Genomic DNA, 18,632 nt, shown 5'->3' on the forward strand with positions numbered 1-18,632 from the left:
AGCTATCGTCTGTGGCCAGGTCGCTTCTGCAAAAAGAAGCGTATGGCTCAGTGGGCCTTGCCTAGTGAGATAAAAAAAAAATTGGTTGAGTTTTATTTGGATTTATTATTTCACTGATTTGTACACCTTGCCTAGAATTTGCACTCCTTTTGTGTTTTAGTGTTATTTGTTGTTACAACGTTCTGACCCCCACCTGCTAGAACATATGTGAAAAAAATTAACCCGTAAAAACAAAGTTTTTCACTATAAATCCTTTATATGCGTGGCGGCTAGAGTCCTCTCGTCCTCTGGCTTGAGATGGCTGCCACCTGTGAGTCAGATGATTGCCTGCCACCATTAAGCAATTGGTAATTAAATATCATTTTTTTCCCTAAAAAGTGTAACATTTTGGGAAAAAATTTTCACGAAAATTAATTGTCACGCACAACGAGTCTGTGTGGAAAATGTCAGCTCGATTGGATCACGGGAAGTGGGTTAAAAAACGACCGAAAGATTTGCACGGTCGTAAGCACGCAAGCAAGCAAGCAAGTGAACTTAATATAAAGGATTAAAAAAGAGCTTCATGGCTCATTGAATTCCTCCAGTAGAAATATTCCGATAAACAAAGATCTCCTGCATCGCCTGTAACAGACTATGAAGGCCGGCACGGCACACGAGGGGGTGGGTGGCCAGCACCACACCCGGCCGCCTTTGTCTCCCCAGTAGCGATGTTTATTCCACACCGAGCCAGGTACTCATTTGAGGCTGAGTCGACCTAGGGGAGGGCCCAGGACCGGTTCGGATACTCGTCACCGGTGTTGGCCGTGAGCGGTAATCGAACTCGGGTCGTCAGGTTCGTAGCGTGGCCCGCTGACGGATACACCACCGTTCCATCGCACGCGAACACCACACACACACGCGTGCTCGCTAATGAATCACAAGGCTGTCGTTAATCTAACTCGGTGGTTCGTATAACCTTGACAATCGTAAAAAAATTATAATGTCAATAACTACATCGGGTTTGATGAAACAAAGTAAGTTGGAGCTTGCGTGCCCGTGCTTAGTTCGCGTTTTCGATGATTTACCTTCTAAAATAAAAAAAAAACTCGGCCACGTCTCACGTGCACCCCCAGGTTAAGCAGCAGCAGAAGAAGCAGAAGACGAAGAACCACCGCTCTGAGCGATCTCGCTCAAGCACCGGGCCTCCCCATGGCTCTCCCCATGGCTCTCCCCCTGGGCCTCGTACTTGGCCGTGAGGTTACGCACGCGGCCCAGGTCACGGCGCATCTCGGCCAGCTCACGACGCAGCGCGGCGTTCTCTTGCTCCAGGAAGGAGGCGCGCACCACGATCTGATTCTCCTTGAGACGACGCGCGTCGCGGGAACGTTTGGCCGCCGTGTTGTTCTTCCTGCGTCGAGCCCAGTAGCGCTCGTCCTGGCACACAACGACGGGCGGAGGAGTGGGATTACACTGGTCAACACACTTTTTCTGGCATAAGGTATTCCAACGGTTTTAAGGTAATTTTGGGGTGACGATTCCAAATGTGGCATCAGTTTTTGTCTATCACATCAGGTTTTTGAGATATCAAATATTGCATTTTCAATAAAAACTGCAGAAGAAAAATATTCAATAAATGTGGATATCTACATAAAATGATATTATAACCACACTATCCTAAAAATACAGCATCATATGTTAACACTAAAGCAGTCACTGACTCGCAACAACTTGCAATCATAACTGACAGTTAATTTCGGGTAAAATAAATGAAAATGGGGTATGCCGATAGCATAAAAATGAGATGTGATAGAGCAAATCTGAGATCAGATTTGGAATCAGCACCCTGAAATTAGTTTAAAACAGCTGCAAAAGTCCAGGCCAGAAAAAAAAGATGTTTTTTTATTGACCAGTGTTATTATTGTTGTTGTGGCTTCGTTTCTAACACCTCGTAGGATTTCGCGACCGGTATCGTCCATAATCCACAATAGAGGTTTTTTTTGGGTTAGATCTCGTAAATATTAATTTAAATACATGTGTAGGAGGACTTCTATCGCACCGCGCGTATCCAACCGTGCTCAGCGCCTTCGAGCATCCAGTGCTTGATGAGTTCGGCCCGCGGGTGGCTCGGAGGACCCTGGGTCAGAGGTACCCGATACCCGTACCCTACCCGATACCCGGCGACCCTGGTGCGGCCGGGTACGGGTACGGGTAGGCCGTGAGTCACTGGTGAGTAACAGTTTGTCACTCATTTCCCAACGTCTTGTCTCTTCTCACAATTCAAGTTCCTAGAATCAATCTTAATTTGGAGCTTTCGTGACTGCAGTTCCTAGAATCAACCCACCCGCGCCTGCAACATGGCTTCATCCCAGAGGTCGCAATCGGGTACCCGATACCCGTACCCTACTCGTACCCGGCCGGGTACGGGTAGGGTACCCGTTTGCGACCCTGGTGCGGCCGGGTACGGGTAAGGAATCAAAACCCGTTTGCGACCTCTGCCCTGGGTTAAAATCCCGAGCAGCCCACGGCGAATGACCCCTTGTCGACTCGGCGGTGTCCTCCCCCCTTGCTGACCTTGAGCTCGTCGGGCACGTGACTCTTGCACGCCTTCTTCACGATGGGCTGCGGCTTGAGCTCCATGTCGGAGAACTTGCATTGCCGGGGGTCAAAGGTCCCCTGGCGGGTCAGCGAGGAGCGCACCAGCTGCTGCTCCGCGGGCTCCGTCTCGTGGTCCGGCGGAGCGTCCGGGCTGCCGGGCACCGCGTCGCTCGGCTCTGTCGATTTTCGGGGGACGCGATCGCAGCACGAGGATGAGGGCAGCAGCGGCGTGGAGGTTGCAGCGCGACGTCTACAGCGTCTCGGCACAGCACGGCTTAGAGCACAATGTCTAACACAGCACGGCTTAGAGCACGATGTGTAACACAGCACGGCTTAGAGCACAATGTCTAACACAGCACGGCTTAGAGCACGATGTGTAACACAGCACGGCTTAGAGCACGATGTGTAACACAGCACGGCTTAGAGCACAATGTCTAACACAGCACGGCTTAGAGCACGATGTGTAACACAGCACGGCTTAGAGCACAATGTCTAACACAGCACGGCTTAGAGCACGATGTGTAACACAGCACGGCTTAGAGCACAATGTCTAACACAGCACGGCTTAGAGCACGATGTGTAACACAGCACGGCTTAGAGCACGATGTGTAACACAGCACGGCTTAGAGCACCATGTCTAGCACGGCACGGCTTAGAGCACGATGTCTAACACAGCACGGCTTAGAGCACGATGTGTAACACAGCACGGCTTAGAGCACGATGTGTAACACAGCACGGCTTAGACCACGATGTGTAACACAGCACGGCACGGCTTAGAGCACGATGTCTAACACAGCACGGCTTAGAACACGATGTCTAACACAGCACGGCTTAGAGAACGATGTCTAACACAGCACGGCTTAGAGCACGATGTCTAACACAGCACGGCTTAGAGCACGAGACTCGTGGCACATCGCAGCACAGCTTAGAGGACAATGTCTAGCACATCTTACAGCGCATCTTGCAGCACAACACGGATATGACAGCGCAGCTTACAATACAATGTCTAACACAGCACAGCTTACAGAACAAAGCCTAACACATCTTACAGCACATCACTTACAGTACAGGACAATTCTAGATTTGAAGTTTTCGTGACTGCAAGGATTCATACTCTTTGTTTTTTTCGGTAAAGTCACGTAGGTAAAAGAAATTATGAAATTAATGAAAACAACTAAATTAAATCACGACGTTTCGGGCGCAACACAAGCGTCCTTCTTCAGGTGGGGACAACGTAGCTAAAGCACAACCGCTCAAGTGTGTCACCGTGTGTTCCGTCTTCGCGATGTGCTCTCGCTAAGTTGTCCCCACCTGAAGAAGGACGCTTGTGTTGCGCCCGAAACGTCGTGATTTAATTTAGTTGTTTTCATTTATTTTTTACCTACGTGACTTTACCGAAAAAAACAAAGAGTACAGGACAGCTTACAGCACAGCGGCCGTCTGGAACGCTCTTCCTTCCGATATTCGGAAGCCACTGGAGCTATGTGCAACTTTTTAAATGCATATTGAAAACGCATTTCTTTACAACAGATTTGTGTGCGTTAGTTTGTTGTCCTTCCCTCGCACCTTCAATTAGCATGGTTGGCAACGTACGGCGCGAAAGAAGTTCAACATACATTTACAGCTTACGGAACAGTGGCTAGGACATCAGCGTCCAGGTTGACAGCACAACACCTGCAGCACATCACATCACAACATTGCCTAGAGCACGTTGCCAAGCACAGGACATCGCGAAGACAGAACACACATTTATAGGTGGACGTATGGGGAGGGGGGTTCAGTGTTACATCGTCTGCGCTTGCAGCAGAAGCGGGGCAGCATTACAGAGGCAGGTGACTGCGTAAATGACGACCCTGCTCCTGCACACACAAAAAACGAATCTCAGAGCTCATCGGCTTCCTCCGGCAAGAATCAATAAGACGAAGCTCCGACGACGACGACTAAGAGGATCGAGAGTTTAACACGCACGAGGCTTTCGCGACGGATATCACCCAGGTTTTACTGGTAGGAACCTCCTGGTTACACCAGCCCACAGGGGATTATTGTGTCCGTCCGTCCGTCGTGCAGGAAGGGGCTGGGTGGGGGAGGGAGGGGCTGGGTGGGGAGGGGCTGGGTGGGGAGGGGAGGGTGGGGAGGGGTGGGGAGGGTGGGGCTGGGTGGGGAGGGGAAGGTGGGGAAGGGCTGGGTGTGGAGGGACTGGGTGAGGAGGGTGGGGCTGGGTGGGGAGGGGAGGGGCTGGTCACCCCGTGGTGCCCTTATAAAACTCAACGTTTAACCTACTCACGCCGGCTTGTGCCCGCCCTCACAGTCGGGAATATTTGCGGAATACACCACGCCGCCGTTGACCCTGGCCATTGACCGAGCAACCCAACGTTCCTACCAGCTCCCTCCGCAGGAATGTGTTTGGGGGTGGAGGTGGAGGTGGGGTGGGATGAGTGGGTGGGTTAGATCGCGTAAATATTTACGCGATGAAAGAGGATCGACGTTGATGGCACGGCAGCCGCTCGGCCCCGGTGGCAGATCGCCCACGGACGGCGCCCGAGCGGGGAGAGGCGGGGACGGCAGCGGCTGGGGAGCCGGTCCCAGTCCCGGGGCCGCTGCCGCGGGAAGAGCCGTGGCCACGGCGGAGTTGGCCGCCGGAGGGATTCCGTTCTCGAGCAGGAACTCGTCCAGGTCCATGTACTCGAGCTGGAAGCTGTCGTCGTAGGGCAGCGTCTTGTCCCAGAGCGTGGGTCCAAAGAAGGCCGAGACCCCGAGGTGGCCCCTGGGGTCCTCTTCATCTCCGTCGATGAACTTTGCCTTTTCTGCTCGAGCGGACGGTTCGGGCACAAGCTAGGTGTCAATATTGTGTCTGGCCAGGGTGAGGTGCCGCGTACGGTGCGAAAGAAGTTCAGCATGCATACATGGTGCAAAGACAAAGAAACCACATCCCCCGTGTAGCCTGTAACAGACTGTTGGGGCGAGTGGCTGTTAGCGAGTAGCAGCCCCTATGAAGGCCGGCACCGTGGCACACGAGGGGGTGGGTGGCCAGCACCACGCCCGACCGCCTTTGCTTCCCCTGCGACGATGTTCACTACGCACCGCACCGGGTACTCGTTTGAGGCCGAGTTGACTCAAGAGGACCGGGGCTACGTACGGTGCGAAAGAAGTTCAACATGGACACATGCTGCATCCGCAGAGTCCTGAGGTGTGGACTCGAGTCATGTGACTTGGACTCGAGTCAGACTCGAGTCATGAATTTGATGACTTCAGACTCGACTTGGACTTGCATAACAATGACTTTGTCCCACCTCTGAGGTGTGGACTCGAGTCATGTGACTTGGACTCGAGTCAGACTCGAGTCATGAATTTGATGACTTCAGACTCGACTTGGACTTGCATAACAATGACTTTGTCCCACCTCTGGCAGAGTCTCATTGGCAAGAGTGATCTGCTGGGTCACCGAGATGATTAACAGCAAGGCAAAGACAAACAACGCACGTTTATAATAATAAACTCAGTTTTATATAAGGCACAGAGATTAAAAAAATAACTAGAATAAATGACGCGATCTAACCCATAAACCTTTATTATGATTCATATTGGTCGCGAACGCCTACGTGTTAAACTGATATGGGCCTTGTGTATGAAACTGATTGTCCAACATCATATACAACAGACGTTTTTGTGGCCTAGTATGACAGTGCTTGTGGTTACTGCAGTACTAGATGCCTTGACAAATATATCTATTTGATATTTGAACATCTTAATACAACTCCTGTTTTATTGCCAGACAGGGTAAAAATCTATTCCTATTTGTTCATACTTTGATACCGGCCAAAAGGTCCCATGACTAACAGGGACACATTGACAAATGTCACTGCACAAGAGGGTTAATCACGAAGAATCGAGAGTTTATCGGCAAAATCTGCTCTGATCTCGAGTAAAAGCAAAATGACCAGAATCACTACGAACACAAAATAACGCCTCAACATAATGAACGATATCTTTCTATCACCAAACGCCAGATTCGCCTTATCACGCAACGCATGCCAGTCACAGCCAATCAACGGCGAGCAATCACCGTGTAATAATTATATAATGAGGTCCACGTGCTTTTCTGTGCCTGTGACGTCATGGCGTCTACTAACTCTGACCCCGGGTGATCGAGGATCGGTATTTTCGCTCGACATCTGAGCCCCTGCGTCCACAGCCTGATGATGCCGGGATGCAACCACCAACCCACCCGTCCATACCCCCCGCAGCCACGCATTGACTCACGAGATTATTTATTATAAACGCGGCTGTGTCGGGTGGTGGTGGGTTCACGACACACACTTCGACACGACCTTATCTAAGATTTTAAAAAATAAACAATGAAGAATCATGTCTGTGTACGTCGGCGTGTGTGTTGCACGTACGCACACCTACGTACGTATGTCCAGCATATATACGCATGCATTCGTGTGTATGTAAGTGCACCTAGCCTGGCACAATCGCTGCGGAGACGTCACCACCACTCAGAGACGAACGGCGCCAGTCGTAAGCATGTCCACGCATGTACGTGCCCGCATGCACATGCGTGTGCGTATGAACGGCTGCATGTACACCTATGCACGTGCCGTATGTATACGCACGCGTGCGTTGTGTACACAACCACCCACCCCCAGTGCCGGATTATCCTAGTAGCACAAGTATCTACAACATATATGTAGTAGCTACTACATATATGTAGTAGCTACTACATATATGTAGTAGCTACAGGCCCCGCACTTTCAAGGGCCCCGCGCTAAATTATTTCAAGCTATCAATTCCGGACGCTTGTGTTGCGCCCGAAACGTCGTGATTTATTTTATTTTATACCTACGTGACTTTACCGAAAGAACCAAAGAGTATGATTCTGCACTTGCTGTATTACTATAGTACTATACTGCCTTCAACTTTTATGAACGACTGGGTGTTTAAGGTTAGCGATTTGCCGTATTAGCTGGCTGTATAGCAAATAAAAAAAATATATAATTACAGTACTCTACTGTGCAAGTAAAACATTTGTGCTTGAATATTCGTTTTTTTTATTGAGGTCCCCTTTATAACATCATATGCTACAGGCCCCGCACTAGTTTCATCTGACACTGACCACCCCTTGGGTGCGAACCCAGAGCAATAACCACGAAACGGGATCTCTCTCCACTTGATGATTTTCCTCCCCAAGGTTGCCCACTTTGCCAATTCTCGAGGTATAAAAAAATTGGCTCGAGTCCGATTGTGAATGCGGGCAACCCTCTCTGTCTAGGTTGCCAAAGCCCTATCTATGGCATTGCGTAATTTGCGTAACAATAGAGGACAGGGAGAGAGAGTCATGCTTCCACTCGTTAGGCTTGCTGCCCCCTCTGAATTCTGGATGAAATCTAAAGCACATTGAGGAGTGGGGTGACCAATCCCCCGCCCCATCCCTTCCAGGGCGAATGGTGGAAACAACACCGAGCCAGAACTCTCCGTCTGCCTCTTTCTCTGTCTCTCTCTCTGTTTCTTTCTCTGTGTCTCTGTCTCTCGCTGTGTCTCTGTGTCTCTCTCTCTCTGCCTGTCTGTGTCTCTCTCTGTCTTTCTGTGTCTCTCTCTCTCTCTCTGTGTCTCTCTCTGTGTCTCTCTGTCTATCTCTGTGTGTCTCTCTCTCTCTCTGTCTCTCTCACAGGGACACAGAGAGCGAATTATGTCGAACCAGCGCAGCAAGACGACGGACAGCGAGGTCGACTGCAGAGTAGCAAGCTCGGCGTTCTCTCAGTAAGTGGTTGTCGCGAATAACAACAACTTTGTGATTTGTTGAGCGCGCGCGTGTGTGTGTAGGATGTTTGTGTGTGTGTGGCATGTTGGTGTGTGTGTGTGGGATGTTGGTGTGTGTGGGATGTTGGTGTGTGTGGGATGTTATAGTGTGTGTGTGGGATGTTGGAGTGTGTGTGTGATGCTGTAGTGTGTGTGTGTGTTGGTGTGTGTGTTGGTGTGTGTGTGTTGGTGTGTGGGATGTTGGTGTGTGTGTGGGATGTTGGTGTGTGTGTTGGTGTGTGTGTGTGTGTTGGTGTGTGTGTGTGTGTTGGTGTGTGGGATGTTGGTGTGTGTGTGGGATGTTGGGGTGTGTGTGTGTGTTGGTGTGTGTGTGTTGGTGTGTGGGATGTTGGTGTGTGTGTGGGATGTTGGTGTGTGTGTGTTGGAGTGTATGTGATGTTGTAGTGTGTGTGTGAGATGTTGTAGTGTGTGTGTGGGATGTTGGTGTGTGTGTGTTGGTGTGTATGTGATGTTGTAGTGTGTGTGTGGGATGTTGTAGTGTGTGTGTGGGATATTGTTGATGTTGTAGTGTGTGTGTGGGATGTTGTAGTGTGTGTGTGTGGGATGTTGATGTGTGTGTGTGGTGTGTGTGTGTGTGATGTTGTAGTGTGTGTGTGTGGAATGTTGGTGTGTGTGTGTTGTGCGGTAGTGTCGTGGTTAGCGCGCTGCACTACGAACCCAGCGACCCGAGTTGGATTCCCCACTCACTGCCAACACCGGTGACGATTATCAATTGTCTGAACCAGTCCTAGCCTAGGTCGACTCAGCCTCGTATGTATGTACAGTATGTTGAACTTGTTTGGTACTCTACGTATCCAACCATGCTAATCGGAGGTGCGGAGAGAAGTTAAAAAAACCTAAACACAAAAAGCCGTTTTAAACAAATCAAGTGTTCAACTTAAATAATTTAAAAGGGCCACAGTTCCCAGTGGCTACCTACTAACTAAGTGCTGGTGCTCGCTAACAGCACTTGCCGCAAACGTCTGCGAAGGCTATGCGGGGGATCTTTGTCTCTTGATAGCACGTGGGCGGGCAAGCCTTCAAGAGGTAGAATGTCAGATTCCACGTGTACCGCCGCCACTGTCGAATCGCTCTCCCTGCCATCAACCGGTGGCCCAACGCGGCTTCAGATAGAAGCCCTCTCAGCAGTCAGTGCCCGTGGCGGCCTGCGACGCACCAGCGGGCAACTCGAGATTCGAGTCACACCAGGAAGGAGTCGCACTGACACTCTGCCCTGCCTGCTCCGGGGGTAGTATAAAGCAACGCGGTGTGATGGGCGATGGGGGGTGGTGAGAGGCGAGGGTGGTGCATAGCCAAGGCCGTAATTATAGTATATATTGGGGGGGGACACATCCCCCCCCCCCAATGTTCAAATATGCTCAAAATGTCCCCCCCCCCGATATATTGCTATAAAATAGATTTCTGTTTATATGATTGATATATTTCTGTTTATATGATTGTGGTTATGGGGGGGGGACACCCCCTGGAAGATTTGGTCCTCTCCAATGTTGACTCCATGGCTATGGCCTTGGTGCATACCTGGCAACCCCCTATCATTGCCCTACCTTATTACAGACCAATTGAGACCTTAGTGGTCATCCTACAAAGTCCCCATCACAAGGGTAGAAACACAAACAAATAGACACAAAAAATGTTGCCCGCATTGAAACGGCTGTGCGCCGTATGGACCTGAAAACTCAATTTCCCTGTACAAGAATACGGGTGGGAAAACCGTCTGGGTTGACGGCTATGGGATGAGAGGCGAGGTTGGTGAGAGGCGAGGCTGGTGAGAAAGGCGTTGGGCACTGTTTATGGAAACGTCGCACGCCCGACCCACCGCGACCTTCCTACCTCCTCAACCCGAGCCAAGCGACTCACCGACCGCCTGACTCCCGAGCGAAGCCACGCCGCAGTTGCGAGCTAACGCACGCCAAGAGGCATGCCCGGAGGGTTGACGTGCAGCCCCCAACTACAACTCATGTCCCAGGGGTTCCTTTGTGAAGGACTGCTTGATGCGGGGCCACTGTCTAGAATTCACCACACGCCAATCGCGGCTCTTGACAAAAAAATAAAATTCAGAATCCGGAAAAAAATTGGCTCTTTGGAATTTTTGGTTGTCGACCGCAGAACTAAACTATTAAAACATTTCTTTTTTTTTACCAGATAAGGTCCACTGAGCCATTTAGCTTTTTTTTTTTAGAAGTGACCTACGCCACAAATTATATCTCAACGAAGTGGCTTATCGCGTGGAAATTGATAGCAACAGGCAAATACTCGAAGCGCATTTTTTTCTAAGTGTGGAGAAAAAAAGCGGAGGACCTGGAGAAAAATCCACGGGGAGAGAGCGAGAGAGACACTCAAACTCCACATATACAGCAGGCGTCAGGGTCGGGATCGAACCCACAACTTCCTGTAGACCAGGCGAGGTCGTTAACATCTCACCACCGCGGCACCCACAATGCTCGTCTGATCAGGGGTAGAGCCAGCGCAAGCCCCACATAAGCACGCGTTACCTATGTGCACGCATGTGTACACGTGTGTATGTGCAATGTAAGCGTGTATATGCATGTTGATGTATTTGTGTGTACTCGTGTGTGTGTGCAAGCATGCACATGCATATGTATGTACATGCTTGAATGTCAAGGCTCTTGCGAAGCAGCCGATGGCTGAATTGTACTCATGCGTGTCACCAAATAAGATAACGAAATTGTCTTTGAGGAGTATCAACCCTTGACACTCACGGTTTTGATTATCCCACCGACGTCCCACGGATTCTCACGTTTTTGTTGTTTAACCTGAGAACTTGAATCATAATTAGCTGTGTCCCGCCAGCAGCTGTGCCGATTCGCATCTTATGTACGGGTAAGGTGCAAACAAAAGCAACCTTTACTCGCAGCAGCTTAACTAAGAACAACTATCCAAGGCAAGTTTATTATCATCAATGTACTACGTGGGTGTTCGCGAGGCAGTGTACGACTGTGCGTGATATCCTATCACTGCTACGCCAACTCCTTTTCAGCGGACCAGCCTGATCCTGCGTGATGGTTAAATGTTTCTGTGCCTTAGTTCCCCGGGTTCTCCTCCTAATCTCCTGGGTTTATAACCTCCTCTTTCTGTGCTTTCCTGCAAACTCCCCCCCCCCCCCATAGGGACCTCGGATGATTTGACCCCTAATGGGTTTGACATGCGATGTACATGCAGAGTGTGCGTGCGGAGTGACGTGTGTGCCCTGACCTCCTGGCTCCGCTTGCCGAGCGCTGGGCGGGTTCTCAAGCAGAGACTTGAGCACGCTGTGCAGAGGGAAGGGACGATGGGCAGACATGGCCATAGGGCAGCGAAGGGCAGCTGGTCTCCCGGGGGAAGAGGAGGCGACGAGACGGGAGGAGGTACAGCGCCGGTCCCAGGGCGACTCGAAAGCTCGACGAAACGGAGACACTCCAAGCCCCGAGTCATAATCCCGTGGCTTTGAGCGCGGGGGCTGGGCACGGGGAGGCGTCTGAGTGGTGAGCAGCTTGGAAGAGCAAGAAAAAAATCCAGCCAGCCACCCAAACAGCCAGTTGACTCGCCTAGCCAACTGGTCAAGCACCAACAAATCACCCAGTCACCTCCCCAGTGATCGGCTAGTCAGGCGTAAAGGCAATCGCCCGTCACCTTGCTACGTATCAAGCCAAGCAGTCGGATATCAAGCCAATCAGCCATGCAGTTATCCAGTCGGCTACCAAACAAGTCGCTCAGCTACCCACGCGGTCAGTAACCCGCAACTCCGATTTAGCACGGTTAGCTGCGTAGGGTGCGAAAGAAGTTCTACACCCATACATAACCCACTCGGCCACCTACCCAGCCAGGTATCCAGCCACCCAACCACCCACCCTGTCGCTTACCTCGTCACCCAGAAAGCCACACAGAGAGGCTCATGGCGATGGTATTGGTTGAGGATGGTGCAGTGGTGGGGAGTCCTCATGGCTGCGTTGATGGTTGATCCTGTTGGTACGGTTGTGGCTTGCGGTTGTAGTGTGGGTTGTTGTGAGCTGGTGATGGTGGTGGATGGCGGCGTGGTGGTGCTGGTGAGTTGTGGCATTTCTAAAAACAGTCCGCTGGAATCGTGGTCGACGGAGTCGTGGTAGACGCGTCTCAAGTAATTGGTGTTTTAACATTTCAACACCTCCTGTTTTATTGCCACTAAGGATAACAGCTTATTTTATCGACCCTCGAGGGATGATGGGGCTGAGTCGACCCCCTCCAATCCAGGATTTGAAATCGCGACCTTCCGAGTGTGAGCCACTCTCTCTCTCTCTCTATAAAGACAACGGAGTTTTTTTTACATTAAAACTGGACATGGTCGAAGTTTTGCGTGAATGTGTATATGTTAGAAGTAGCGACTGTTTATTTCATGATGAAAAACCCAATCCTCGCGGCAAACAGAACCCTTTTTCACCAACTCCTAAATTTAAATGTAAAAAAATAATTATTTCTGAACAGACTTGAGCACAAAATGTGTACTCTTTGGTTCTTTCGGTAAAGTCACGGTTTTATTTTATTTTCTTTCTAATTACCGAAAGAACAAAAGAGTATGGATTCCTACAGTCACGAAAGCTTCAAACCAAAACAAAATTTGTGTGTCTCACCGACGCTTCTGCGCCAATACACTTACGGCCAGATGCAAGTCGTATGGCCACGTGGTTTATTTTTTATTTTGTTGTTGTTGCTATTCTCAGTCTGCTCCCATACATGTCAACCCCAACCGGACTAAAATCATACTCTTTGGTTTTTTCGGTAAAGTCACGTAGGTAAAAAATAAAGTTGAAAAAATGAAAACAACTAAATTAAACACACTTAAGCGGTTGTGCTTACGCTACGTTGTCCCCACCTGAAGAAGGACGCTTGTGTTGCACCCGAAACGTCGTGATTTAATTTAGTTCATCTTCTTGGTTCTTTCGATAAAGTCACGTAGAATGGAAATAATAAAATAAAAAAAATAAAACATAATAAAATCATTTCTTATATTTTATTATTTTATTGTATTATGTTTTATTTTTATTATTTTATCATTTCCATTCTACGTGACTTTACCGAAAGAACCAAGAAGATGAATCCCTGCAGTCACGAAAGCTTTAAATCGAAATTTAATTTAGTTTTCATTTTATTTTTTACCTACGTGACTTTACCGAAAAAACCAGAGTATGAATCCTTGCAGTCACGACAGCTTCAAATCTAGAATTAACGGACTAAAATCCCACAGTTAGACCCCCCCCCGCACCCCCAAAAACTGAGAGAAAACCCCAAGACACCGAGATCGTAGCGAGACGTCCATCAACCACGCGCAGCCACGGGCGAGTCGAGGGCGGTGCACATTACTCTACGGACTTGCAAAGTGAATTAAACAATAATCATCATAAGAACAACCTTTGTACGTACGCAGAACTTCTTTCGCGCCGTACGTAGCCAACCGCTGTGCTGCTTTATTTCTCCACGGAAAAGCCGAATGGACAACTTTTGGAGCTTGAGCCGCGTGCGTAAGACCCAGAAGCACACAGGCAGCAGCCGACGGTGAGACACTGCGATGCACAGGAGCTCGAGTGAGTTGTTTTACAACCAGGCAAACAACAACAATAACAACAACAATGTGAGAATTCATTGGACAAGCCACGAGACACTCAACGTTGTGAAAAACCGCGAGTCTGACGGGCAATGCCTTGAGACTGGACGAGTTTGCATCGTTATCCACTGCGCGTGGCTGTCTCTCTCTGTGTGTGTGTGGGGAGCGGTAGTGTCGTGGTTAGCGCTATGAACCTGGTGACCCGGGTTCGATTCGCGCTCACGGCCAACACCAGTGACGATTATATCTGAACCTGTCCTGGGCCTCCCCTAGATCGACTCAGCCTCAAATGAGTAGCTTGTTCGGTGCGTAAAAACATCGCCACTGGGGAGACAAAGGCGGCCCGGCGTGGTGCTGGCCACCCACTCCCCTCGTGTGCCGTAGGTGCTCGCTCACAGCAGCACTTGTCCCAGCAGTGTGTCGAGGCTATAACGGGGCGGGGGAATCCTTTATCTTTGCCGACTCTTTTGCTCTCCGACGACCCTTTCGGACGAGAGCGTCGCTGCTCGAGACACGAGGCTTCGCTTCTAAACGCTCGTTCCGTGTCGCCCCGGGGCAGCACGACGTCGGTCTGACGTTGGCCGATGGCTTCGTCGTACGTGGCCCTCTGTCTCTCTCTCTCTCTGTGTCGCTCTGTCGCACCGACGCTTGGCTCATGCAAACACGTGGGGGGGGGGGGGGGGTGCAGTGCCGGACGAAGCTAGTGCGGGGCCTGTAGCATAATGTTATAAAGGGGCCCTAAATATAAAAAAACACAAATATTTAAACACAATTTTTTTACTTGCATAGTAATGTTATTGTATTTTACTGGTAGTAGCCACCTGGTTTCACCAGTCCACAGAGGATTATTGTGTCCGTACGTCCGTCGTGCATCCAAAAATGGGAAGGGTGGGGCTGGGTGGAGAGGGGAGGGTGGGGACGGGCTGGGTGGGGAGGGGAGGGTGGGGAGGGGCTGGGTAGGGAGGGTGGGGCTGGGTGGGGGGTGGGAGGGGTGGGGCTGGGTGGGGAGGGGCTGGTCACCCCGTGGTGCCCTTATAAAACTCAACGTGTAACCTACTCACGCCGGCTTGTGTCCGCCCTCACAGTCGGGCATATTTGCGGAATACACCACGCCGCCGTTGACCCTGCAGGCCATTGACCGAGCAACCCAACGTTCCTTCCAGCTCCCTCCGCAGGAATGTGTTTTAATCTACTATACAGCAGTATAATACGACAAATCGCTAACCTTAAACACCCAGTCGTCGTTGATAAAGTTGAAAGCGGTATGGTACTATAGTAATAGAGCAAGTGCAGAATCACTGAACCGGAGTTGATAGCTTGAAAGCATTTAGCGCGGGGCCCGTAGCATTTGCTACTTTCGCGTCCTCACTTTGTGCGTTTGCTGGGAACGATCCAAACCAACAGCAAGACTCGGGGCGATTGCTTCTTGTTTCGTTTGTTACTTTGTTGTGCTCGAACGAGCATTTGAGGCGGCGTTCAAGTGTTTGACCCCCCTCCACTCTCCCTCCTGAGCCAGTGGTGGAGATTCCAGTGGTGCAAAGATGATGTAACTCCGTCAAACACGTTACACTCGAAATGCTTTAATATGGTCTGAATAAATAAGGGTATGTTTTACCCTTTCTTGCAATAAAGCAGGTAATTAAGATGTTCAAACACCAAATAGAAACATTTTGCAAGGAATCAAGTCTGCATTAACCACACGGATTTGTGGTGAACATGCAACATGCTCTGATCATATATGGGCATTGTCTTTGAAACTGATTGTTCTACACCAGAGACAGCCTTCTTCATGGCCGAGTTTCACCAGCGTCAGACCAGAGAACGCCAAAAGGCGAACAGCGCACAGACAATGAACTATCAGAGCATCTGTAGCTCGGGGAGACCTTTTTGCCAGTATCAAAGTATGAAAAAATATTAATAGGTTTCACCTATTCTGGCAATAAAACACTTGTGTTAAGATGTTCAAACACCACATACTGTAGAAACCTTTTACTTTGATGCGGGCAAAAATGTCCCATTCCATGCTTTAATGTAATTTAAGCTTCAAATCAAGATGAATATAATTTCCCAATATACTTTCCCCGCACCCTACCAAGGCCTCGAGTCATTTGAAAGTTATCCAACCAATCCACTGGGGTGACATTTCCCATTCCACGCTTTCTTCCAGCGTGTGGGGGATTCCCCCAATTGATGTTCTGGATGTAGGTGAAACCGATCAGTTTAAAAAACAACAATATTTTACAACCCAGCACGCTTTGGAGTGCGGGACAAAATCTAATTCTCTTTGTTTTCATGTCGACCGCGCGCCCCGCGAAACTCGAGACGCGGACACTTGAGCCATCAGCGTGGGGTTTCACATCTCCAAATCGTCGCGATTGTTTTGAATGCCGACTCCAGAAACCCGTTTAAAATTCACTCGATGTACATATTCCTATTGCCGTCATTAAAAAATAAACTCTGCTGAACTACGTGAATGAAGCAAACCCAAGACACATTATAACACCTTTACTGAAAAAAAAATCATCAGATGTCCTGCTCAAAAACAGCATCGATGTTGTTGGTGCTCATTTCCCATTAAGAGCACTGCATTTCCAGTGGTGGAAATTCCACATTCCTATGACCGGGGCGGCTATTCATTTAATCGACCCGAGAGGGATGATGGGGCCACGTCGACCCCTCCAAACCAGGATTTGAAATCTCGACCTTCCGATTGTGAGCTATTCTCTCTCTATAAAGATAACGGACTTTTTTGTTCCCATTAAAACTGGACATGGTCGAAGTTTTGCGTTAATGTGCATATGTTAGACGTAGCGACTATTTATTTCAAGCTGAAATACCCAAGCCTCGCGGCAAACAGAATCCTTTTTCACCGAATCCTGATTATAATAGGGTTTATAGGGTCCTCGCAGTGGCGTTTGGCTGGCTGTGCAGCGAACAAAGGCGGTGGTCACCGCAACGCACGGCGCTTTCAGATGCGCTACTGCGGCCGTCTGGAACGCTCTTCCGTCCGATCGTAGGAAGCCACTGGAGCGATGCACTTTTTACATCTATCTTGAAAACGAATTTCTTTAGAACCGCTTTTTGTGTTTGATTTGCGGTCCTTCGTACGGTGCAAATTTGGTTCTCCATACATTGCGTGGATGTGCATGCGAGTTTAAGTTATGATAAACGTCCTCTTTGTCCTCGTGGTCACATGTGGCTGTTATCTGAGCTGCAAACACCAGCAAACAGGTGCCTCCGAGAGGAGGGTGCCAATCTGCACCGCATGGTTGATGCTATCTCTGTTAGCACCAGGGCAACAAAGACTTCTTACCAGCTCCATACCCTACATACATAGATAGAAAAACAATATTTAGTCCCATCAGGCTATTGGATTTCCAGACCAATACTCGAAAATAACACAAGCGTCCAGACGCTTATGTTGCGCCCGAAACAGTCGTGATTTATTTTATTTTATTTGTCTACCTACGTGACTTTGCCGAAAGAACCAAAGAGTATGGATTCCTGCAGTCACGAAAGCTTCGAATTAAGATTCAATACTCATCAGCAGTCAACACTTGTGAAACACATTCTGCTGGGTTTCTAGATTGTATTGGCAAGAGCACTTCATATAAACTACTAAAGTAATGTCACCAGGTAATAGTAATGTACGGTAATAAGACTGGAACGTGATTTTTAGGTGTGTGTGCGTTGTGGGGAGCGGCAGCGTACCGGTTAGCGCGCCGCGCTACGAACCTGGCGACCCGAGTTTGGGTTAGATCGTGATCTAACCCAAAATAAAACCGATATTCGGGGTGGTAGCTGTTTGGAGCAGGTGTAGGCAGCACAGGCCACCAAATGGGCATCAGACTGCCAGTAGTTGCAGGCGATTATGACAGTGCGCTCTCCAGATTGAGTATTTTGTGGTTAATTTTAGAATTTGGCAAAATGTGGACCCGGACTTTGGCACACGGCTTATTCTTTCGAAAGACGTTGATGGATGATCTTTAACGTCCACCGGTGAAGCAGGCGACCCGTGTGTGTGTGTGGGGGTTTTTTACGGTTTATTACACCCGCAGTTTATAACCAGGGCAGCCGCTGGATTTGAACCGTGAACTTCTTGCAACAAGCGACGAACGCGCTGCCGCTAGGCTGTCGTTACAAAACTGCGGCGAGTTTGGTCAGCCAAAGTTCATACGTTCATGTGGAGGTTGGCGAGGAGAGCCAGTGGATGGTTTCGGGAATAACCTCACGGTGAACATCTGGAACGCTGTTGGCGAATAATCGAAGCTGGCAGTGGCGTTCCTGCGTGGGCCATGGTTTGAGAAATGGTGACCACAGTTGCATTGTGAGCTCTTCTTGCCCAACTGGTGTCGGAGGTGGTGGTGGTGGTCTCATTGGCTGTGCGGTGTCGACGGGGAATGAGGTTGCGCGCGCGCGGATGGAGCAAGAACGTTTCGAAAGTGCTCGCTTACAAATCCAGCGGTCGTCGGTCAGACCCAGCCACGGCAAAACGTGGCCCAGAAGCCACAAGGCCTGGTGCCAAGCTGAGGAATGAGAATCCCAGTGGATTATGCTGCCACATCATCTGCGACCAAACATTCAACACGTTTGTGGATAACACTGTGGCCTTAAAAGGAAAAAAAAAATCTATAATAAACGCACGGACGGACGGACGTAGCTT

At 49.5% G+C, this 18,632-nt stretch overlaps 1 protein-coding gene across 1 annotated transcript; it reads right to left on the reverse strand.

Moving 5' to 3' along the window:
• Nucleotides 1-531: 531 nt before the first annotated feature.
• LOC133347945 (thyrotroph embryonic factor-like) lies at nucleotides 532-11,695 on the reverse strand. The gene is made up of 4 exons (XM_061560714.1): nucleotides 11,608-11,695; nucleotides 5,040-5,378; nucleotides 2,551-2,750; nucleotides 532-1,413 (listed from the first exon to the last, which is right to left on the reverse strand). The coding sequence occupies exons 1-4, from the start codon at nucleotides 11,693-11,695 to the stop codon at nucleotides 1,114-1,116; spliced, it is 927 nt and encodes a 308-aa protein (XP_061416698.1). The 3' UTR covers nucleotides 532-1,113.
• Between the last annotated feature and the right edge of the window lie 6,937 nt (nucleotides 11,696-18,632).

The sequence above is a fragment of the Lethenteron reissneri genome, chromosome 3 (assembly GCF_015708825.2).
Source record: "Lethenteron reissneri isolate LAM-NWPU_2019-01 chromosome 3, ASM1570882v1, whole genome shotgun sequence".
NCBI classification, from domain to species: Eukaryota; Metazoa; Chordata; class Hyperoartia; order Petromyzontiformes; family Petromyzontidae; genus Lethenteron; species Lethenteron reissneri.

Excerpts from the sequence above, each read along its gene's own strand:
- LOC133347945 (XM_061560714.1), bottom strand. The coding sequence starts at position 11,695 with ATGTCTGCCCATCGTCCCTTCCCTCTGCACAGCGTGCTCAAGTCTCTG. Across the intron at positions 2,751-5,039 it reads CGTCGATCCTCTTTCATCGC|AGCCGAGCGACGCGGTGCCC; the intron begins GTAAATATTTAC and ends GAAAATCGACAG. Across the intron at positions 1,414-2,550 it reads ACGTGCCCGACGAGCTCAAG|GACGAGCGCTACTGGGCTCG; the intron begins GTCAGCAAGGGG and ends GTTGTGTGCCAG.